The following is a 23,229-nucleotide window of genomic DNA, read 5'->3' as shown; positions in this document are numbered from 1 at the left end:
CAATAGCAAGACACTATGCAACTCAGTGAGACCCTGTCTCTAAATAATAATACAAAATAGTGCTGAAGATGTGGCTCAGTGGGCGAATGCCCCTGAGTCCAATCCCTGGTACCCACTTACCCCAAAAAATCAAATTAGAGGATTACCCAGCAAGCCTGCCTCTGAACCATTTAACTCTGGGAATGAAACTTGACTACTATTTAGCCAAACTCTGAAGACTGACACTAACTTACTGAACACAAAATGCTAATTATTTTTTGGCTAACAGAAATGCAGAGAAATCTGCCTGTAGCCAAGATAACTTCAAAGTTTATGGTTTTATTGTCCTGTCGGACATTGACCAGGTGCAGCTTGCGATACACTCTCCAGCCCCTTGCCATCTGCCACCTGTGTTGTCCACCCAGAATCTCCAGCTAGTTAATATTTAACTAGGCTGAGGCAGATGCTTGCTACACTCTGGTCCTTAACACTCTAAAATTATTTGGGCAGGGGACTGGAAATGTAATGTTCTATTTCTTGGTTTGCATCATGAGAAAGCAGGTGTTTGGGGGCTGGAGTTATAGCTCAAGGGTAGGAGGCCTGCCTAGGACGCATGAGGCCCTGGGTTCAATTCTCAGCATCTGTGTGTGTGCGCGTGCAAGTGAACACACACACAAAGTATTTACTTACACCCACAGTAAGTATTTACTGTGTTACTATGCTGTTATAGTTTTAAAAAAGAGAAACTGAAAGTAACCAAAGTGTATACAGAGAATCAATATGTAAGTAAACACGTCAGTGAATAAAAGCAGAGGCTTCCATAAGGGGCTCCAGTAACAAGCTTCCAGGGTTTTAGGTGCAGCAAGCCTGTGGAGCTCAGGCCACTGCAATGCTCAGCCCACACCCAACAGCACTGGGCCAGCCCTCTTAACCCTCTAGATTCCTTTAATGAGGACATAATTACCACAGATGCATCACTTACTGGCATCTCTCCTGGTAACAGGGCTGAGGTTACAGCTCAATGGTAGAACTCTCACTTTGCATGCACAAGGCCCTGGGGTTCCATCCCCAGCACCACCAAAAAAAAAAAAACCTCATACCTTCTTAGCATTAGATAATGGCCAATTTCAGCCAAACTCTGCTCTACTTTCCTTCTTTAGTATAAAAAGCAGACAAGTCTGCCTTTGAAGTATTATTATCAACATTTGTCCTTGACATCTTCCTCACAATCAGCTTTCAAGGTAGGGCCAGTTATTCCAGCATTAACAGATGAGGAAACTGAGCAACCCGCCCAGTGGTGGAATGGCAAAAGCGGGATTCCAGCCCTTGGGTTCTCCCTCCCCAGTACCTTGCCTCTTTGTTTTTTTTTTGTTTTTTTTTTTTTTGTACGGGATTGAACTCAGGGGCACTCAACCACTGAGCCACATCCCCAGCCCTGTATTGTATTTTATTTAGAGACAGGGTCTCACTGAGTTGCTTAGCATCTCGCCATTGCTGAGGCTGGCTTTGAACTCATGATCCTCCTGTCTCAGCCTCCCCGAGCTGCTGGGATGACAGGCATGAGCCACCAAGCCTGGCACCTCTTTGTGGTTCTAAGGACAAATGCACACAGCCAAAGCAATAATTCCCCCAGACCAGACACTTGTTTCCACAATGCTCTGGCTTGGGACTGGGATGTAGCTCAGTGGTGGAGCACTTGCCTAGCAACAGCAAGGGGCCTGGGTTCCATTCCCAGCACTAAAAAAATCAAAAGAAAACAAAACCTCATGCTGGTAAAACCCGTAGCTGCAGAACATGACTCTAGTAGGACAAGTCTTCATCTCTTTGCAAGATGGCCTGACCTTCAGAAACAATAAGGTCATCTGGAGCTAATCGGGAAGGGACAGGTCAGAGACAGGAAAGCTATTTTGGAAACAAAAGGTGTGGCTCTGAATACCATCTTTCCCAAAATTCCTCTAGAGGTTGGCACAAGATAGCAGTGGTTCTGAGTGAAGTTTAAATTTCTCTTGAGGTTTTAGGCCAAGTCAGTTCTGGCATCCTCTGATTAGGGGGTGGTGAAACTTACTTTATCATTTTAAATGATAGCTCTCAATTTTAGCAGGCCATGTGCGGTGGCACACACCTGTTATCCCAGCAACTCAGGAGGCTGAGGCTGGAGGATCACAAGTTCAAAGCCAGCCTGAGTAATTTAGTGAGACTCTGACTCTAAACAAAAAATACAAAGGGATGGGATGTGGCTCAGAGGTAAAGCACCTGTGGGTTCAATCCCCAGTACCAAAACATAAAAATGAAACTTCAGAGAGCACCACTATAACCCAAGGAAACGTGTCTAAAAACTGATTCCTGGGATCCAGAGAAGAGGAGGCAGGGCAAGGAGGCCAAGAGTCTGCATTTTCACTAAATGCCCGGATGCTCATAGTTGAGACACACACTTGATAGTCTTTAATTGCATTCTCTAAAACCAAGAATCTTCACAGCCTTGTGGTTACACTTCAGAGATTCCAGCTAAAACTGCAAAAGCAACCACCAGGTCAGGTCACCTCCCCCACCTCAGAGCAGAGGACAATCAGCTAGTTGCAGCTTGGGTTGCGGATAAGATGGTTATCTCCTAGTGTGGATGTCTGGGCCACAGTGAGTTTTTGTTACTAGGACACCTCAGACATTAACACCTACAGTAATGGGGGCAGAAGAGCAGGTAGAATAGGCTGGGCGTGGAATATTCTGGAAGCCTTCCAGATAGGGTGGCAGGGACAAATGGGCCTGTTTGTCTCCTCTCCTCCAAAACGCACAGTGGGGCTGGGATTGCAGGCTGGGAACAAGCAACAGAGGTCTGGGGAGGAAGCTCAGCAGCAGAGTGTTTGCGGAGGCCCTGGTGTGATCCCCAGAACCATAAATACATAGATAAATTAAAATACACAAAATTAAACACAGGGTCCCTCACAATGAAAAGCCCCAGGAGACCAGCTCTGTGAACTGTCCAGGTCGTCCCATTACCCAAGGCCATGTCCACCTTCCCCACTTTGCACACTGAGGGCTCTGAGCTCTAAGACACAGAACCTTGTCACCCTTTGGGGGACCTAGGCCAGAAGGGAGGCTCCAGGGAAGGTGCCAGCACTAGCATAGAAAGGGGTACGTAATGGCCCACCTGTCTCCAACATGGCCATGTTCAGAGAGAGGCCCCTGGGAAGTACTGGATCATGAATGCTCCACCTCATGGATGGATCAATCTATTGATGGAGTCATAGGTAAATGGACTCCTGGGAGGTGACACTGCAGGAGGCGGGGCCTAACTAAAGGGAACAGGTCTTGAGGGCATGCTCTTGGGGACTACATCTTATTCTGGCCCCATTCTTCTCCTCTCTCTGCTTCACCACAAGCCAAGCAGTTCTGCTTCACCACACACTCCCCACCGTGATGTTCTGGCCCACCACAAGCCCACAGCGAGGGGCCAGGATCTCATCGGAAACCAAGAGTCAAAATAAATCCTTCTTCCTTTAAGTTGATTTTCTCAGGTATTTTGTCACAGTACCGGAAAGCTGACCTTAATACAGGGCAACTGTGGGAGCAGAGAAGGATGAGAGCCCTCTAAGCCGTGCCCTCTCTAGCCAAAGGGAAACACCCCATTTCCTCAGAACACCAATTTCAAACTGCAGGTCAATGATTTTGTTGTGAGACTCATTTAGTAAGTCTCCACTCAGCATCTTTACAAAATAAAGGAACAGAAAATATCTGAATGAGCCCTCCATATAGTAAAATACTCATTCATGAAAGTTTTTTCCTCTTTTGTTTTTTTCCTTTGCAGTACTGAGGATCGAACACAGGGTGTTCCACCACTGAGCTGTATCTCCAGCTTTTCTTATTTTGAGACAGAGTCTTGCTAAGTTGCTCAGGCTGGCCCCAAACTTGTGATCCTTCTACCTTCACGACATGAGGAACTACGAAAATTGCAGTGCTGGGGACCTAACCCAGGGCTTTGTGTATGCCAGGTAGGTGTTCTACCACTGCATCCCCCGACCCTGTTCATGGAAGTTTTGTTTTGTTTTTGGTACTAGGGATTGAACCCAGGGGCACTCAACCACTGAGCCACATCCCCAGCCCTTTTTTAAAATTTTTATTTAGAGACAAGGCCTCGGTAAATTGCTGAGGCTGGCTCTGAACTCATGATCCTCCTGCCTCAGCCTCCAGAGCTGCTCGGATTACAGGCGTGCACCACCACGCCCGGTTTCATGGAAGTTTTGATTATGTTTCCTTGCTAAAAAAAAAAAAAAAAAAAAAATGCATGTCTGGTTAGTGGATCCAGATGTAAAATATATTTCTTATCATATGTGGAACTCAAAGTTTGAAAGCCACTGTCTTGGGCGTGGCTGGCTTTGTTAGCTGTGCTGGAAATCCACTTGACCCTCGGCTGTAGCCCACTCTAAGTACTGCCCAGCCAACTTCCAGAAGGAGTGCCCTGCCAACGAGGCCCGATGGAAGGATGGGGAGGGCTGTGGAGCCCAGAGGGTGGGTGCTGGGTGGGCCATCTGAAACCGGGGCCCTTCCCCAGTCCCTCAGCCCACAGTCACACAGGCAACTGGTTGACAGAAGACAACGGCCAGCCCAATCCTTCATTTATAGAACCTTGGAGCCCGGGCTGGCTGGGCACGCCCCTCGGCTTGGGGTACTGCAGGGCCCTGTGCACGGGCTTCTGCTTCTGTAGTTGTGGTTTAGAGCAGCACCCGATTCTCCACAAGCCCCAAATAAGGTCCCCCACAAGCCCAGAGCCACACAGGCTGCTGCTGGTCTGTGGCTCTGTCAGGAAGGAAACTGAGGCCTATTCTCTGGTCCCAGGTGCTAGAAGGGCACACGATGTGGGGACCGTAGATCCACTGCCTGCTCTCCACACCCACCTGTGCTGCAGCCAGGCCCCAGTGACCAGCCCAAACCCAGGAGGGCCCAGGCTGGGGCTGCAAGACCAGTGGGCGAAGCTGGCTGGGGTTTTTACACAGGAAGGAAGAACAAGCCGAGGTGGGAGGAGGCGAGGGAGGGCGGAAATGACTGCAATGTCAGCACCCAGAGGCAGACAGGAGGAGGCCAGGCCTCCCTGCCCCCACCCCCAGTTTTGACCTTTGTGCTAAGACAAAGCATCAGGTCTTCACCCTGACACCCACCATACCCAGAAAAGAGAAGACAGCTCAGGGTGGGAGAGGACGCGTCCCCCATCAACGCTCCCACAAAAGGGCAGCCCCTTCGAGGAGGAAACGCTGTGTGGGCCTAGTGTGGCAACAGGGGGTCTGGGGCACATAGAGCAAAGGCACCTGGGAAGCCCAACCCTGCCCTGCCCTCTGCGCGGGCAGCCATCAGCCAGACCTGCTGGGGAGAAGCCATGCAGGAAGCTGGTCCCATTCATGTCAGCCAGGCTGGCCGGGAGGGGACAAGGAAGGGCAACAGGCAGCGTGGGCCGGAGGGCGGGGGGCAGGCTCACGTTGCTGATCTGGTCCTGGGTCTTCTTGATTCTCTGGAGTTCGGGTGTGTCTGCCACCACGCTGAAGCCTTTGCCCTTGTTCTTCTCAAACTCCTCCTTGTAGCGCACCTGGGGACCAGCGAGACAAAGAGAGACTAGGGTCAGACAGGGGAGCAGAGAGCGCCCAGCTGGAGGCCCCTATGAAACAGCACCATCAGGAGATGGAGACGGGGCCCAGAGAAGGATCCCAGCCAGAAATTCCTGGTGCTGAGCAGACGCCTTGGCTAGAAAGCGACAATAACCCACTAACATTTGCCCGGCACATTCTGAGATGTGCTAAGTGCCTCACATAAACTCTCTCATTTAAGTCCTAATCCCATATATACTATTAGCCCCATTTTACAGATAAGGAAACTAAGCCATCAAACGGCACCTCGGCAGCCATCTGTTCCCCTGCCTGAGGTCATACAGCTTAGCAGCAAAGATCTAGTCACCAGGCCTCACCTGCCTGCCTTCTGACCCTCTCTAGCAGCCCCTCCTACCCGAAGCTATAGAAAGTTTTTCGTTTTGTTTTTCATATTGGGATTAAACCCAGGGACACTTTACCACTCAGTTACATCCCCAGCTTTTTTTTTTTCAATTATGAAACAGGGTCTCACTAAGTTGTTTGGAGCTTAGCTAAATTGCTGAGGTTGGCCTTGAACTTACGATCCTCCTGCTTCAGCCTCCTGAGTCACTGGGCTGATAGGTGTTGCCACTGCGCCCAGCAGGAAGAAGGTTCTCGCATGCGCTCCTAGGACTGCCGACCCTAACCTAGCCAGGAGGTAGCCCTACCCACCAAGAGCCGGGGTAGTTTTGAAGTGACCAAGTGAGTGAGAGCTGTGCCAAAGGACAAAGCTGGTGCCTAGAAGGGAGGGTAGTGAGACAGCCAGAGGGGAGGCCTCATCGATGAAACTTTCTGGGGAAGAACCCAATCACCCTCTGTGGCCTTCCTTTTGTGAGAATTCTACTGAAAAGTCAAGTACTACAGGAATTCAAAACAGACTACAAAGGACTCCCAAGCTAGGCATGGTGCTATGTGCCTTTAGTCCCAGTTACTCAGGAGGCTGAGGCAGGAGGATCACTTGAGCCCAGGAGACCAAGACCTACCTGGGTTGTTACCCTGTATCGGAAAAAAAAAAAAAAAAGAAAAAGAAAAAGAAAAAAAAGCAAGAAAGCAAGCAGAACTTCTCTGAAACTAAAGAAATTGAAATATGAGGAACAGCTTGTCCTCCCTGGGGGCTTTGAAGAGCAAAACTGAGGCTGGGAAATACTCGTGGGACAGGGAATGTTCTCCTTGGCTTCCAGAGACTCCCTGTCCACCTCGGCAGCCATCTGTTCCAGACCCCGCCAGCTGCCTGGATTCCCTCCATGGGGGCCGCACTGTCCTGAGACAGGTCAGCCCAGGACATGAGGCCCAGGACTTTGGGAGTTTCCAGAATGACAAGCCCAAGCAGCTCCCAGGCTTGGAGTCACTGACTGCCATAGCAGCGAGCTGCTACTCGTGACATGTGACCAGTCCCCACCCTCCTCTTCATAGCTCCAGGAGCCAGAGGTCCTGGTTTGGGGTTCTTCTTCCTCCTTTGTTCTGAGGCGGATCAAAATGAAAGGCATAGCCAGGCATAGTGGCTCCACCTGGGAGGCTGAAGCAGGAGGATCCCAAGTTCAAGGCCAGCCTCAGCAATTTAGTGGGGCCCTAAGCAACACAGCAAGACCCTGTCTCTAAATAAACTACAAAAAAAGGCTGCGGATGTGGCTCAGTAACCCTGGGCTCAATCCCAGTACCAAGGAAAAAAAAGAAAGAAAGGCCAAGGGGTGGGACTTGGTTCCCATCAGACCAGAACTTATTGCAAGGAGCTATGGCCCCACCCCAACCTGTCCAACATCAGCTCTTCCGGGAGAACCTGGGTCTGCACAGTGGGGGACCCCTGAAGAAGGAGGACATCAGAGAACGGAAGGAACCTGAAGACAGAAAAATGTAGCTCTAGACGCAGAAGCCCTGAATCTAAGGCCTCCGATCTCAGTTCTCCCCTCATGTGTAAAAAGAGCCATTAGAGGAATGGGTTAAAACATGGGGTAGGGCCTTCCCATCACTAAACGGGACACAGAGCCAGACTGGGACACAGAGCCAGACTGCGCTGGTACTGACAGGCTCAGAATTCCTTCTGCTAAGTGATCTTGGGACAATGACTTAACCTCCCAAGCCTCGGTTTCCACATCTGTATAATGGTGACAATCGTTCCAGTCACTCGGACAGCGGCTCCACGGACCAGTGAGGGTGACTGTGAAAGTGCTTTGTCCACCCTGTCCTTCCTCTGTTTCCTGCCTTTGCAAGGGTCAGGCCCCTAATCCAGGGGAATAATCACCATGGTGACACTGCAATGACATCAGCTGGTTCCCAGGCTCAGAAATTGCTCCGCTCCTTACTGGGGAAGGATAATTCATGACTCTCCCAACACAGGAGGCCAGGCCGAGGGGGGCGGTCTGGGGGAGCAAGGCTGAGAAGGGGGGGTCTGGGCTCAGAGCCGCTTTGCTGCAGGTCCCTACTCAGGCTAATTCCCTTCTCTAGGCTTCCTGGATGGCTGGTCTCTAAAAGCCTCCCTCTCTGAAGTCTGTGACCATTTTTAAGCACCTTCAGGCCCCAACTAGAGAAAAGATGTGGGCAAGATTCTCTTGAGGGGCCTTTTGGTGATGGAGGGAGTGGCAGAGGTGGGGCCAGGAGCATGAGGAGGCCCGGGCTCCCTCCTGGCCCACTCAGGAGGCTTGCCCTGGGTCTGGAGTGACTCACCGGGATGTTAAGAGGTCCCTGGAGGGCAGAAAAGGGACCTGTCCCAAGATCACATGACCCTGCTGTCATGGGGTCAGAGTGCAACTCAACACTTTGGGCCAGATGACTCCATCCCTGGTTGATGACTGCGCCCTGACCTGGAAACTCCCATGGACGAGCTGGGACTGGTGCCCAAGCTCCTGGTGCCCACACACCACCACCTATGAAATCCTACCCTTTGGATGTAGGTTCTTAGTTATTCTCCTTGGATCTACCTTACACATCACTCAACCCAGCCAACAGCAGTACAAATCAGTGTTTGCTGAATGAATGATGAATGGATCGAACAGAGGCTTCATCTCTAAATAAACCAGCAACATTATTTGGCAAAACAAAAAAACAAAACTGCTTAATGATCCAGAATAAGAAGATCGTGGCTTTAAAAAGTGGGAACCCTGCCCCAGAGTACAGTGTGGGACTCTCACTGCACACTCCGCCCTCCTTGGTGGCATTCCCCATAACACCATGAAGGTGACAATGACAGGAAAAATGAAGAAACATTCTCTCCTCACCTTTCTCAGACCACAGGGATGCCTCCAGCCCAGCCCCACCCAACACCACTGCCTCCCTCAGCCCGAGGGTGCGGGGTCGGGGCCCACTGCCAGCTCCACAGGACCACTCAGAGGGTCACTTCTGGACAGTTCTGTGGTTACCTCCCCCGCTGGGGAGGCTATAGGTGTCCCAGACACCCAAAGTGCCACTTTCGGGACCAATATAGACAAAAATAAGTTGAAATAGCATGGGCAGCTTCCCAGAGACAGGGCTGAGGCACAGGGAGGCCGGCCCAGGAAGGGACCCTGGGAAGACACTGGCTAACACCCTGATGGGGTGGGGCAGAGCAGGCAGAGGAGGCTCCCACTTCCCTTCCTGCCAGCCACAGGCAGCTGTAGCCAGCCCTGCCCCCACTGACGCCACAGGACTGTCACCAACCCCGGCCTGGCTGGCTCAGCCCATCTAAGCCTCAGAGCAGCCTCAGAGCGTCAGGCCCAGCCCCTAGCTTCTAGGAAAACGGGTTTCTGTCCCCATTTTACTGGTGAGGGGGAGGAAAACACCTTTAGACCACAGTTTGTGGGTGGTGGGAGGGGAGAAGGTCCCTACCTCTCACACTGCCTACCCTACCCCTCAAGACCCCAACAAGCCCGCAGTGCAAAGCCCCAATCCCCTGCCTCACACCTGGGGCATAAATGGAGGGGGAGGCTCTGCTCAAGCCTGTTTCCCTCCTGCCCACCTGCCCCACTCCGAGCCTCCTAAGTGCCCCTGTAAGACCACCAGGAGGGCAAAGCTGCTTGGGCAGAGCCCAGGAATCTGCATTCCATCAAGCCCCCTACTACCCTTGCGGGCTGGCAACTGGGGCTACATGTCAGAGCAGTCAGTCCTGCGGAACTGTTAAGAACAAAGCACGCCCAGGCCAGACCAGCTTGGCTCAAAATCTGCCTGACACTGGACTCTGGGCAAGGAATACGGCCTCTCCACAGCTCGGGGTCTCCGCCTGGACAATGGGGCGAAGTGCCCCTCCTTTGTCCCATGGAATGAGGTCAAGTGCAAGAACGCACAGCCTGGCCCTCAGTGGACACCTAAGGGAAGAGTGGCCATTCTCCAGATTTCCCCAGCCTGCTGGGGACTCAGGAGGGGAGCCGCAGGGCAGGCCCTTGGAGCAGAGGGCATGCATGGAGCAGGAGGACTCCAACCCCTGTGCAGGGTGCTGGCCTCTCCTGCGAGGTGCAGAGCAGCCTTGACCACAGCAAGCTCTGCCCAGCTCCTCACCCCTCCTTGAGGACACCCTGTCCTACAGACCTGCCCCTCAGGGATCAACTTCCAGGGGCAAGAAGAGCGGCAACCCAGCCCTGGTGGGACTGAGGCTGAAGAGTTTGAATTTCCCCTCCTGAGAGTGGGGGATGTGTAGAGTGTGCCCCCTTTACCTCTGCCCCTATGCAAAGGCTCCCCCACCCCTGAATCTGCCTCTCCTCCCAGCACTGCCCTCTCTAGGCCCCTGTGACGCCCCTCTGCCTCTGGTCCAAGTGGCTTCCCAAGGGTTGGGGCGTCTGGGCAGGCATCAGGGCCTGGTGAGGGTCTGGCCCAGGCAGCAGTGTTTCTGCCCCCTGGCCCTCCTCAGCTGGCAGGGTACATCAGTCCCTGGCATTTATAGCTCTCCTGCCACAGCCGGGGTGGGATGGCAGATGGGAACTGCTGCTGAGGAACAAAGTAACTATCCCACTTGTTCCCCTCCACTGTGAGTCTCAGACTGACCAGGGCTGCACATGGTCAAGGGACTAGAACAAGGAGTAAAAAGACCAGATCCCAAATCCTGGAATCCTACTACTGTGTGTGTCAACAGGCAAAGCCCTGTGGCACTCAGCCTCCATACCTATCTGCAACATGGAGGTAACAGTACCCTCTCCTAAGACAGGCGAGGTAACTCAAAGCACCTGCTAAGCTACAAACGCTCTCAGCAGTGTCAGGGACTACTAAGATGGAGACAGCTCTCACAGAGTGCAGAGAAAACTGGAAAGACCAAACTGTGCTCAAAGCCACAGCCTCTATTTCCTCTTCCACACAGTGAGGTGCCCCTTTGACTGTGCAGGGCTGTTGTGAGCATTAAATGAGCTAATATGCTTTGGACACTGAGTGCTCAAGACTTTAGTGCTAATGCTGTTATTAGCACCCACTGTCTGCATGAGCTTAGCAAGTCTCTGAATGTCTTAAAGCCTCAGTCACCTCATCTATAGGTTGGGAAAAACAGCATTCTCCTCGCAGGGTTGCAGGGAGGAACTGGAGAGCAGGTAAGGAAAGCCCTATCAGGTGTGGTTCTCCCTGATGGAAGCCAAGGAGGTCACATGATGATCTGGCAGCAGGTCAAGCACGCTGGTGTGCGCCTGTAACCCCAGCTACTCGGGAGGCTAGGACAGAAGGATCCTAAGTTTGATGTGAGCCTGGATTGTGTCTTAAAATAAAAACTGGAAACTAGAAAGGGCAATGGGGATGGGTATCTTAGTGGTCAAGTGCTTGTCTAGCATGCACAAGGTCCTGGGTTCAACCCTGGGTACAGCCCACTCCTGAGGAGCCAGGAGCCAGCCTCCTCTGTGACCCAGGTGGGACTTCCCTGGGCACTCTGCATACTTGGTAAATCCCCTTACTTCTCCCTCCGTGTATTCTCTCATTTAATCCTTTAATCCTCACTGAAGCCCTGCCCTGCCTACCACAGGCCACCCTTGTTCCAGGCAGGGTCTCAGGGCTCCAATCCCCTTGCTTTTAGCTCCGTGTCCCCTGAAGAGGGCGTTCTCCCAGAGCCAGGAAGCGTCTACTTCCCCACAGGAGGGTGGGGGCCTCCCCACACAGCTCAGGCAAGTCAGGCCTAAGGGGACAAAAGAGGACAGGCCTCTTCACAGCTGCCCTCCAAGGAGACAAAGAAGGGATGTGACTGCAGGGGATAGACCACGTAGCCTCAGATTGGCACAGGCCTGGAGAGGCCAGTGCCCTTGTCTCCCCCAACCCTTCCTCTGTGGTGGGCACAAATGGAGACGGGACAAGGGGAACAGTTTCCCAGAGGGGGCGGGCTCCAGGGGCCCTGAAGCACAGTGGCAGAGGCCCACACCTCTCCAGCCACTCAGGTAGGAAGGCAGCTGCCCCTTCCTCTGATGAAACCAGGAAGCACCAGTAGCTGGCGGCCTGGGGGCAGGGAGTCTCAAGAGCTAGGATTTCAGCACCTTGTCCCTGCTGAGTAACCACAGGAACCCTTGCCAAACCAGGCTTATGACAGCTCTCCCCACCAGCTGCTGCTCAGGCCGGCCCCTCACCTGACTCTGGAGCTCGCTCTGTTGCTTGAGGCGGAGGTTTTCCGGAGTGTCAGCCACCATGGTGAAGGACTGCTTGGGGTAGTGTCTGCAGACAGAAAAAGCAGAGTCGGCATCACTCCAGGGAAGGATAGGAACCGGGAATGGAGGCTCCATCTGATTCCTGGGCAGTCCCTGCCCCAGCCCCAGCGGCAGTTCAACAGTGTCCCCTGCCATCACTGAGAGGCTGACTGCACTGAGAAGAAAGGGATCTCCAAAGAGGTGTCTGAAGGGCTAAGAAAGCCCAACTGAACTGGAGGATAGGTGAGAAGACCAGGAGGGGGCCACAAAGGAGGTCACAGCCACCCTGGGTGGCGAGTGCTGTCATTGTCCCCCTTTGACAGACTGGACAGCTCAGTCCAGAGAGGTTACACAATGTGGCCAAGGCTCATAGGAAGTGGTCAGATCCCTCAACGTCCTAAACTCCATTGTCCCATTTCCATACATGGGACAGATCATGGTCCTGGCTCCCAGAAAGAGCTGGTTTTGGAGTTGGTGGCAGGAGGCAGGGTGGCCCAGACACCCCCATCCCACACAGGAGGAAATAGCAAGCTGGCTCCAGACCCTTGCCATTCAGTGACCCCCATGGCCTTCATAAGGTCCTGGGTTATCAATCCTGGGTCCTGCCACTGGTGCACTAGGTGACCTTATTAATCAGTATTAACTTATTAATCACATGGCTAAATGGTCTTTCTCTGCTATTTCTCCACAAGGGGAGGGAATTTGGGGTCTCTTATTCATTGATTTATTCCAAGCTCCCAGAATCATAGTCGGAGCTCAATAAATGCTTGTGGAATAAACAAGTATCCTACCAGGCGTTGAAGCTCAGCCAGCACCAGAACTTGTCCTCCTGTATCCTCCTGGGTCACTGCAAGGTCCCCCAAGGTCATTGTGGTGGGTGTGTTGTATGTGCGCTGGTATGTGAAATAACTGGAGGTCCCAACCATTTCAGAAGCTAGTGAGTGGTTTCTCCAAGCAGGAACACAAGGTCTAGCCATTTTTAGCTGTGGATGACCACATTCACCAGAACTGTGACCACCACAGATCCCTGACTCACAGGCTGTCCCAAGGTAAGAAAAAGATGGCTTTGCAGGGTATGGTGGCACACTCCTATAATCCCAGTGACTTGGGAGGCCAAGGCAGGAGAATCTCAAGTTCAAGGCTAGCCCCAGCAACTTTGTAATACCCAACAACTTAGCAAGACCTCGTCTCAAATTAAAAAAAAAAATAAAAAGGTCTAGGAATATAGCTCAGTAGTAAAGTACACCTGGGTTCAATCTCTAGGACCAAAAAATAAAAAGGGGTGGGGGGGGGAGGGAGAGAGATGGATGGCCTCCAAGAATCGCCTCCCAGGCACATCCTTCCTGAACTAGCCGACATGCCCAAGAGCTAGCTATGAGCTGCCACCCGCCCACGCTCTCACCAAACCTGGCTTGTTCTCCAGCCACTCACACCACCCTGAGCCACCCAAGAGCTACTCAACACATGACCTCCCTCTTGTCCACCACCTGTGAAAGGCAGGATTTGGGGTAGAAAACTCAGTGAAGAAAGGAGCAACTAGAAAAGGCACAGCTCTGGGCTCTGGTCCTGCCACTGGTGCCCTGGGTGACTGTGGCAAGCCCTTTTCCCCCCTAGGCTACTCTCAGTGTCACAGGCCTAGGTGATACTATCTGTACTCTGCCCAGGTCCACCCAGCTCGAAGCTCCAGCATAGGGACGGAAGCAGGAGGAGAAAAGCAAACACAGGTGCCTGCAGCTGCCAACAGAGAAGGCCTGTGGGCGAACACAGGTCTGAGGCAGGCCCAACCCCCGGCTTGGCCCAGCTCCAGGCAGCCAGGCCACCCACAGCTCAGGAGCCCATTCAGAATTCCTGAGCAGTTCCAAGGCAGGGAGGATCAAGTGGGAGTCTATTCCTAGAGACTAGAGGGAAAGGAACAGAAGGGATGGAAGTAGTATCTCTGGAGGGCCTCAGCGATGACCCTCCCCCCACATGGGGGATGGGGGGACATTCTGAAGGTATCATGGGCTGGGGGCCGTGGTGAGGAGAGCACTTTTGATCTGAATAGAGGAGCCAGGAGATGAGGGGGATACCTCTAGGCAGCTCTGGCCCAGATGTGAAGGGTGCATTCTGAGAACAAGTAGCATTAATGGGGGCAGGAAGGAAGCAGGCTGGGGGTCTGTGGGAACCAATCTGAAAACCCTGGGGTTTCCCATTTGCCTGAACATATAGGGTGAAAGCAGAGGGCCAGCTCCAGTGGCACAAAGACAGCCAGACACATGCATCTGACGTGTCCCACCCTCTCCCCGATTCTGCAGCTCTGACACCCACTGGGTCCGCCTCCCACGCAGTGAACACACAGATGTGCCCTCTGCAGCAATGGCGTCTCCTGGACACCAAGGACACTAGTCCACGGTGGCAGCTGCCACCTCCTCTACCCACACTGCGTCCCTCCTCACCCTACACCCCACCAAAAGGTCTCAGGAGCCCCTCTCATACACAGCAAGGGCCTCAGATGGGTTGGTGGGTACCAGAGCTCAGGCCTCAGAGTCGGAATACTAATCCCATCAAAGACGCCTGGGAGGAGGGGGTCCGCCGGGGTTGACTCAGTTTGGCAGAGATGGGGAAGGATTTTAATCCTGCATCAGATTAACTAGACTCAAGAGGAGCTCCAGAGCCTTCAACCTCCTGCCCCAGCCCCAGGAGCCCAACCCCAGGCGGAGGAAGGGACAGGCCCTGGGAGGGCTGAGTCCGGCCCCCATCGTACCCGACCCTGGCTGGGTCACCCCGCTCCTCCCCGCAGCTCCCAGCCCTGGTGAGCCGACCCTGCCTTCCGCTTCCCCTGCTCACTGCGCTTCAGGTTCCCATGGCAACCTCATCCTCAGCTCCAGGCAGGAGGGGAGCGGAGACAGGTCTGCGAGCATGGGGGCAGGGGAAGAGGCAGACTGCAGGGTGTCCTCAACCCAGGAGAATTCCCGAGGGCAAAACCTGGAGACCGTGTGTACAGGGGATCCTTGCAGACATTTCAGGTGAGGAAGGGGGTGGCCCTGGTTTGTCTCTAGAGGGAGGGCTTAAAAACCACCAGCGCCATGCCCCTCCCCCACAGGACCAGCTCTGACCAGGGCTCAACTGCTTTGACCTCTTTCCATAAACAATTGCTGGGAATGCTACCTTCTCCCTCCCTGGCATCCTCAGGTAGAACTCCACCTCCCACTGCCCTCGGATCCCACTGGGAAGGGAGGTGTGTGGGTGGCAGTTCAGGTGGGTTCTAAGACAGAACTGGGCCGCCCATCCCAGCTGGAACCCAGCCCCACAACAGACTGGGCCATGGTGAGGAACGGAGGGGCAGGGTGAGGGGGGCCTTGGCACAGAGCTGAGGCCAGAGCACAGCTGTTCATTGTCCCTTTCTGAGCCAGCCTGGGCAGGTCCCTTTTTTTTTTTTTCTTTTTTGGTATTGGGGATTGAATCCAGGGGCACTCAACCACAATCTACCCCCCTATCCTTTGTTATTTTTTGAGACAGGGTCTCACTAAATTGCTCAAGCTCGCCTCATATTTGTGATCCTCCTGCCTCAGCCTCCTGAGTCACTGCGACCGCAGACATAAAGCCACCATACCCACTTGGGGGGGGCTTCTTAATCATTCCCAGCAGGGGCCCTCTGCTGATGCTTCTCCACACTCCTCTTGCTCTTAGCAGCTCTTGAGAAGGCAGCCTGATAGGACAAAAGGCTGAGGAACCCGGGAAGGGACCTGGCATCCATGAGGGCAAAACCAGGAAAAGCCTCTATTGGCGAGGAAGAAAAGAGGCAAGAGTTGGGCAGCTACGGACAGCTATGGGCTTCAAAGAATCCACAGGCACACGAAGCCGCTTTTCTATATGCTGTGTCTGTGCATTCTCTCCTGAAGCTGACCACAAAACTTTGGGCTAGAAAAGGTAGTTGACACTGTGCCCATTTTATGGATGGAAAAACAGAGACTCACTATCAAGAACCAGAGACTTGTCCACTGCATTCTCCCCAGTCCCACAGTGGCCCAGCCAACTAGGCAGGTCTGAAGCAAACTCTGCCCCAGACCCCTGAGGACCTGAGTCACCTTCCTGCTCCCAAGGAAGTGAGGGCAGGGAGAGTGCTGAGAAGCTGCAAGATTTACAGGCTTCCAGGGGACAGGAAGGTGGCAGCCTCTCACCAGCCCCACCATTAGCCATACTCCAGAGGTAGAACAAGGACAGACCAGAGATCCCAAGAGCCCAGCTCCCTCTTTCTTGTGAAACCTCCCTTCCAGGCTTGGACCCCTTCAAAACCCACAGCTTTGTGTTCAAGGAGGAACAAAGATACATCAACAAAGCAACAAGGAGCTTTTGGTTTTACCAAAAGAAGAAGAAGAAGAAGAAAAAAAAACAGCCCAACATCCTGCTTCTGGTTAGAGCTGCTGATTCCAAAAACCCCTGCTGGGAACACTGCCCACAGCCGGGCAGGGAGGGCTCTCACTAACCCAGTTTCTCTCCAGCCCCCCAAGCCTAAGTAGCCCAACTGGTGGGGATAGGAAGCAACAAGGAGTCATTGTTTGACCAGTGGGAAAAAATGAGCAGTCAAAAAGATCAAGGGTAGACTAGAAGAAGAACTTACCAGCCCTCCGGGATTACAGACAAAATGAATAAGAAGAAAACAAAGCCTGCACCTGCCACTGTTGGCTAAACTTAAAGAGAAATGATTGAAGTGAAAAAGACATGGAAATGATGGAGCTCAGTTTCTTCATCTGTAAAAATGGGGGTGTTGAAAGCAAAGTGACCCCCAAGCTTCCTTAAGGTCTGATATCAGAGTGCAGGGATTTGGGCATCGAGGTGAGGGAGCTGCCTGAAGGCTGTGTCTGGCCACCTTGGTTGCCCATTTGGACTCACCTTCTCCACCCCAACACACACCACACATGCCCCTCCCACGCCAGTGCTTCCTTTGGCTCCCTGAGACACCTGACCCAATTTTCCCAGCAAGGCAGAGAATTCTGGGGAGGCAGGAAAGCCTCAGGCCCCAGGCCTGGGTTTACCCAACACTGCTCACCCCTTAAAAGCTGCTGGGATTAGAGAGAATTTGCTAGAATTTAAACACTGACCTTGCCCTACTCCTGCCCAAGGCCTGAGGAAAGGGCAGCAGCATAGTCCCTGGTTTCCCAGAATCAGGGACATCTCCACCCGCCCCCAGCTCCTCACAACACAGATAAAACAAACTAAAGGATAAACCCCAGGGGTCTGCAGCCCATGAAGGGACAGGTGCAACTGAGTGCCCCTTGCCCTCCCCAGGCTATGCACAGCCCTTACTGGACACCCCAAATGCTGGTTCTCCAGACCAATAGCCCAGCCTCTGCTCTGCAGGTCCCCAAGGAAGAGGGAACAGGCAGTTTTTCTGCATCCACACCCCCCAGCCTGGTTTCAAAATCATTAGCATGGAGACAAAGAAGCAGGTTTGTATAGAGCCAGGGTATTGGAAAATCCAGTTTGCAAAACAGATAATCAAGGGTATAAATATTTCCCTAACCAAAAGAGCAGACTCGCCCCACCCATCTAGAAGACTCAAAAAAAGGGTTCCATTAACAATTCCTGGGCTACCATGCAAAAGCAGGAGTGTAGCCTCGACCTTGCCACAGAGATACCAGTGTGGCTGCTGCCCAGATGTGAGAAGCAGATGCAGCCTGCTCACTCAGCGCCCAGTGTGTGTGTGTCTGGGGGTGCCCCAAGCACCCAAGTTACCGGGTACCTGGGTAACTGCACATACATGGGAGCCACGGTACCAGGCAGCTGCCCAAGAGCTCTGGCCTGTGTCCATGCCCTTTCCTCTCCCCAAAACCAGCCTAACACAAGGAGGGAAAGAGAAGCAGCCTCTGTGCTGCTTACAGTCACTGTCCAGAACTTCAATCTTGTTTTTTTTTTTTTTTTTAAGAGAGAGAGAGAGAGAGAATTTTAATATTTTTATTTTTTAGTTCTCGGCGGACACAACATCTTTGTTTGTAGGTGGTACGGAGGATCAAACCTCGATCCTCCGTACCACATACCCTAACCCTAACCCTAACCCTAACTGGATCGAACCCGGGCCGCACGCATGCCAGACCAGCGCGCTACCGCTTGAGCCACATCCCCAGCCTCAATCTTGGTCTTGAGAGTCCTCACAGAAGGACAGACAAATGAGACAGCTCGCTTCTGTCTTGATGCCCTGCCCCCGCCCCCAGATCCTCACTGCCCCGGTGTACAGGGCGGTCAGGGACAGGCCCAATATTGAGACCTCCCTGTCAACCACACTCACACATTTGCCCAGCTACCTAGCAAAATGCCAAGAAACACCACCTGCCCTTTTGGGTCCTACAAGGGCTTAGCCCAGCAGGGCGTGGGGTGCTTCACAGAAGGAAGCTGAGCCAAGCTAAGCACTGAAGGATGGGGCCAAAGGCAGGCAGGCTTAGGGTCCAGCATCCCTGGGTAGGAATTTTAACTATGGAGAAACTGAGGCTCCCGGGTGCAGAGGATGGACTCCCACATAGGGCTTGCTGGCCCAGATGTGACTGAGGCTGAGGAACAGAGGGAGCATCTGAGTTTTGGGCAAGGTGCTACTACAGTTGGAGCAAGCACAGCTGGGTTACACATCTGCCACGCCTCCCCTCTCATCCAGGGTCCTTCCTAGCCAACACTTAACTGTTCCAGGGGTCAAAGGTTAACTGCATGCAAAGCTAGGACTGTAAAGGCTAGAGAGGGGAGGGGAGGGGAACAACCCCTCTTTGGCTGGTTGCCAGGAGAGAGAGAGGAGAACTTCTACCATTTAGGGAGGAAGGCTACATCTTCTGCCTCTCCCAACACCCCCAACCCCTGTAGGAACCCCCAACCCCACTTGCTGCTAGCCTCCCCAGAAGACTGGGAGAAAAGTAAACCAGACCTTTGACACTAAGCTAAGAAAATGCACAGAAAATAAGGTCAAGCCTCTGATTTCTTTCTCCAACTTCCAAAGCTCACTGAGCTTTAAGCTGCTGGAATCTAGGAGAGATGTGAAGCATCGGCACCTGCTACTGAACTTCTGCCCAGGAGTGGAGGCCTCGAAGCTGCCCCTCAAAAAGGCTCTGAGTCCAGCCGGAAGTGGTCCAGCAGCCAGCAGCCAAGGAGTTAAGTGCCCTGGCTTTTCTGAACCCCACCCCACTCCCCAAACGAGGGAGGAAGTGGCAGAGAATCAGGGCTTGTGTGAGCCCTTAAGAATTTGAAGAATGTCCCATTTCCCTTGGGGCTGGGAGGGGATGGTGGGGGTTAGAGGAACAGAAGTCAGAAGAGAGGGGCAGCTGCAGGAGGAGCCACCAGCATGGAGCTGTGGCCCTTCCTCTGCACCAGGGAAGCTGCCCAAGGCTCCTGCCCTTCAGGGAGAGCTGATGCTTAGATGCCCCTTGGGCTTGACATTTTTTCAGAAATTGGTTTCCCAGCATCTGGCCCAGGTTCTTACCTGACACAGAGAATCAGGTAAGAAAGAAATGTCCAATGAATGTGCAAAACCCCAAAGAGACAGGCAGTGGTATTAGGAGGGGACTGGGAATGTGCTACAAGGGAGACAGTCCCTCCAAGGGGTTTAAGCTCCCAATCAACCCTTTTTAGACAAGTCCCAAATTTCCCTTCCTGGGTGAACTTCAGCTGCAAAGAGCCTCCTGACTGAGAATTTAAAACCAGAAGTCTAAAACGCCCATGTATTTAGACATGTAATGAATTATGTGTGATTTTTTTTTCCTGCTTAAAAAAATTAAAAAAACAAAACTGGACTAAAATGAGATCTTACATTTATAGAATACTGATCTTTCCACCCACTTGCAGGCAATATGACCTTCTGAAGCTCCCATGTGCCATGGACCTGACATTGAGTTTGCACTTGCTACTTAAGAGGTCACCTTGACAATGGAGGGTTGGGGCACTGTGCAGCTGCTTGAGATGGACCAGGCAGTGTTCCTCCCAGGTGAGAGACAACTGCCTCTCAACGTCCACCTCTGCCTCCAACAGGCAAATGAATTACATTCAGAAAAGTAGTGTCCATGGGTCTACCTGGCTAGGCTGGGAAGAGATCTGCCTAGGCCAGGCCACACCCTGCTTCTCGTCCCCACTTCTCAGAAACAAACTCTAGGGCTGGGAGCCAGGGTCAACAGAGTATAAAAGGGACACCAGGGCTGGGGATATAGCTCAGTTGGTAGAGTGCTTGCCTCCAATGCACAAGGCCCTGAGTTCAATCTCCAGCACCATAAAAAAAAAAGGGAGGGGGGACACTGATGAAAGGAGCCCCCAAAAGCCTATTAAGTGCTCAGATGAGAGAAGAAGCCTGTCAATTACTGGGCAGGTCACTTAATCGCTGGATCCCTCGTTTTAAAAATAAAATTTTTATTTATTAATTTACTTACTTGTTAAGAGATAAGAGCTCACTATGTTGTTCAGGTGGCCTCAAACTCCCGGGTTCAAGTAATCTCCTGCCTTATCCACCAAGTGACTGGGAACCCAAGTGCTTGTCACCATGCCCAACTGGATCCCTATCTTGCAGCAGGGTACAATGGGAAAAGCATATTTGTTTTACTGCCCAGAACTGGATACGAACTAACCTCTAAGTAGCCTCTAAGGAACCTCTAAGTAGCACACTTGTCATCCTAGCTATTCAGGAGACTGAGGCAGGAGGATTGCCAAGTTCAAGGTTAGCCTCAACAACTTAGCAAGACCTCGTCTTAAAAATCTAAAAATAAAGGGCTAGGAGTGTAACTCAGTGGTAGAGCCCCCCTGTGTTAAAACCCCAGTACCACCAAAAAATAAAAATAAAAAAAATAAGAGGAAGAACCCTTGCCTCACCATCTGTTGCGAGGAGACAATGTGATCACAATGTATTGTGACAGGTATAAAAGGGCTGGCAATGTCGCCTGGTAGTTGTCAGAAGGGAAGAAAGAACCCAAGGGGGAGTGAAGTGCCCACCCAGTCCCTGCCCCCTGCAGGACTCACGCGTTGCAGTAGGGCTTCTTCTCATAGCCCTTGTAGTTCTTCATGTTCAGTGTCATCTTGCAGGTCTCGCAATGGAAGCATGCTTTATGCCAGAACTGGGGGGAGACAGAGGGAGGACACCCATCAGATACCAGGACTGTGGGCAGGGGGCTTGGAAGGCAGGGATATTCAGGGACTCTCCATCCCAGGGAATGTCCTAAGCCCACAGCTGTGGAGAACTTGGAATCACCCCTGGTGAGCTGGGGGCATCTCAGGTCACAGGTTCTGGTGGCTGATGACACTCCTTCTCCACCCCACCCTCTACCAGGCAGCCACTGGAGTTCTGCAGGAGGGCAAGCCTGAAGGTGAGGGTGGCAACAGCCCCCAGAAGCGTCAGAAGGTCAGTTCTACCTCCCAGACCACTCCTCCTGCTCTAGAGCTAGAAAGGCCTCATTGCTTATGCAAAGTGGCACTTGGGTTGCTAAGCAGCAGCTCTGAACAGGAAGGGGCAGCTCCTCTAGCTTCACAAGGCCTGGAGATAGGCCCACCCCCACCCCCAGGAGCCCATACACACAGGCCCAGGGCCCTGATACTCTTAGCTCCCATACACATGTGCACCCCCCCCGCCCCCCACAGACACCCTCCCTGTGATGCTCCAGCTCTGGTGTATCCCACTTCTGTGGGTCTCCTCCCCATGAGAAGAGCCCCAGGCTCTAGGGAGTACACCCACACCCTGTCTATCCTCCCTCATCCCTCTCCCACCCCAGCTGGAGAACAGGTAGGGGAGCACTCAGCAGCTAGTCTCCCACTGAAGCACTCAAGTCTTGGAGGTGAACTCCCCAAAGCAGACATCAAAGCTCCACCTGCAAGCTATATGACCTTGGGCAGTGCCCTGCACCTCAGAGTCATTTCTGTGTCTGTAGAATGCATATAAAAACACCTATGCATCCTGGTACTGTTAAGGTTTAATGAGAAATTATCTGCAAAGCCCTTAGCACAGCATTGAGTCCCCTCAGGACCCAATGTTGGATGCTGGGCACAGCAGGGATGAACCTCTTTGGAGGTTTGGGGACGCAGGCAGGCTACTACTGTGCCCAAACACAGCTCCAATGCATGTGTGTGCAAATGAGCGGAAAAAAAACCCAGAGACCTGGAACTCAGCCACCAGGACTAATTCAGGGTGGCTGATGGAGGAGACAGAGTAGAAAGCAATAAAGGAAGTGACCGCATCCCTGAGGAGTGGTGCTATACTGGCAAACCCATGCACCTTAACCCTGGCAGCCCAGGATGTGGCCCCAGGATCAGCACTAACCAGGGCTTCAGCTATTAAGACCCCAGAATCCAGGCTGTCTGGATGACCTGGCTGGCCTGTCCCTGCCCCAATTCCCAGCAGGCAAAGGAGACATTCCTGACCCTCAAAGGAGGAGTCCAGAAGCCAAGGGGGGGCCAGGGGACTTCAAAAGTGCCCTGTGCCCAGCCACAGAGCTGACAGAGCTCCCTGGCTGTCCATCAAGGGATTCCCCTGCAAGGCAAGCTTTTCAAAAGATGCTTTTAAGACACCGGGAGGAGGGGACAGAAGAAAGGAAAGCTGAGAAGCTGGGATTCAATCTCCCCTACCATGGCACACTTTAACCAGAGATAATTTCAGGGGGTAACCACCCTCTAATGGGGTGCTTTCCCTATCAAGAAGATCCAAAGGAAAAGTCTAATGATGGAATATTAAGCAAATGATAGGAGAACCACTCTTTGGGAAGAAGGCCAGTTGCATTCTGGAAGTAAAGGGATGACTGGCCTGAGCCCACCCCCAACCGCAATCTAAGCTTATCTCAGAACCCCTCTCCCAAGCCACCCCCCCTCCACCAATAGCATCTTCCATTCTCTCCAAAGTGCATACCCCAACACACACAGACCTCCAGAAAACTAAAACTGGGTGGTCTCTGCCTCCATAAGCCCCCAAAGTGAGAGCCCCACTGTCTTTCCCAATAACTGCAAGGCATTGGCAGAGTGCCCCAGCACTGTCACCACCCAGTCTGCTGGCCTCTGCCTGCTAGGCAGCACATGCCCCAGCCTGGGCCCCGGCCTCCCCCACCCCCACAGGGGCCTGCCAGGAAAAACATTCTCCAGAATCCAGACCATGACCCACTTTCACACAC

The 23,229-nt window shown here is 52.8% G+C and overlaps 1 protein-coding gene across 1 annotated transcript in view; it reads right to left on the bottom strand.

Annotated features, from left to right (window-relative positions):
• Positions 1–23,229, bottom strand: part of Lasp1 (LIM and SH3 protein 1) — a 39,154-nt gene that overhangs the window by 10,334 nt on the left and 5,591 nt on the right. The window contains exons 2-4 of the mRNA XM_027924592.2: positions 21,098–21,192; positions 12,083–12,167; positions 5,444–5,551 (exon numbers count right to left, since the gene is read on the bottom strand). Coding sequence (XP_027780393.1) covers positions 5,444–5,551; positions 12,083–12,167; positions 21,098–21,192 — 288 coding nt within the window. The remainder of the gene's footprint in view (positions 1–5,443; positions 5,552–12,082; positions 12,168–21,097; positions 21,193–23,229) is intronic.

Source organism: Marmota flaviventris, chromosome 17, assembly GCF_047511675.1.
Source record: "Marmota flaviventris isolate mMarFla1 chromosome 17, mMarFla1.hap1, whole genome shotgun sequence".
Lineage (NCBI taxonomy): Eukaryota > Metazoa > Chordata > Mammalia > Rodentia > Sciuridae > Marmota > Marmota flaviventris.
Note: the sequence above shows the minus strand (reverse complement) of the source record. Positions and strands in the feature narration are given on the sequence as shown.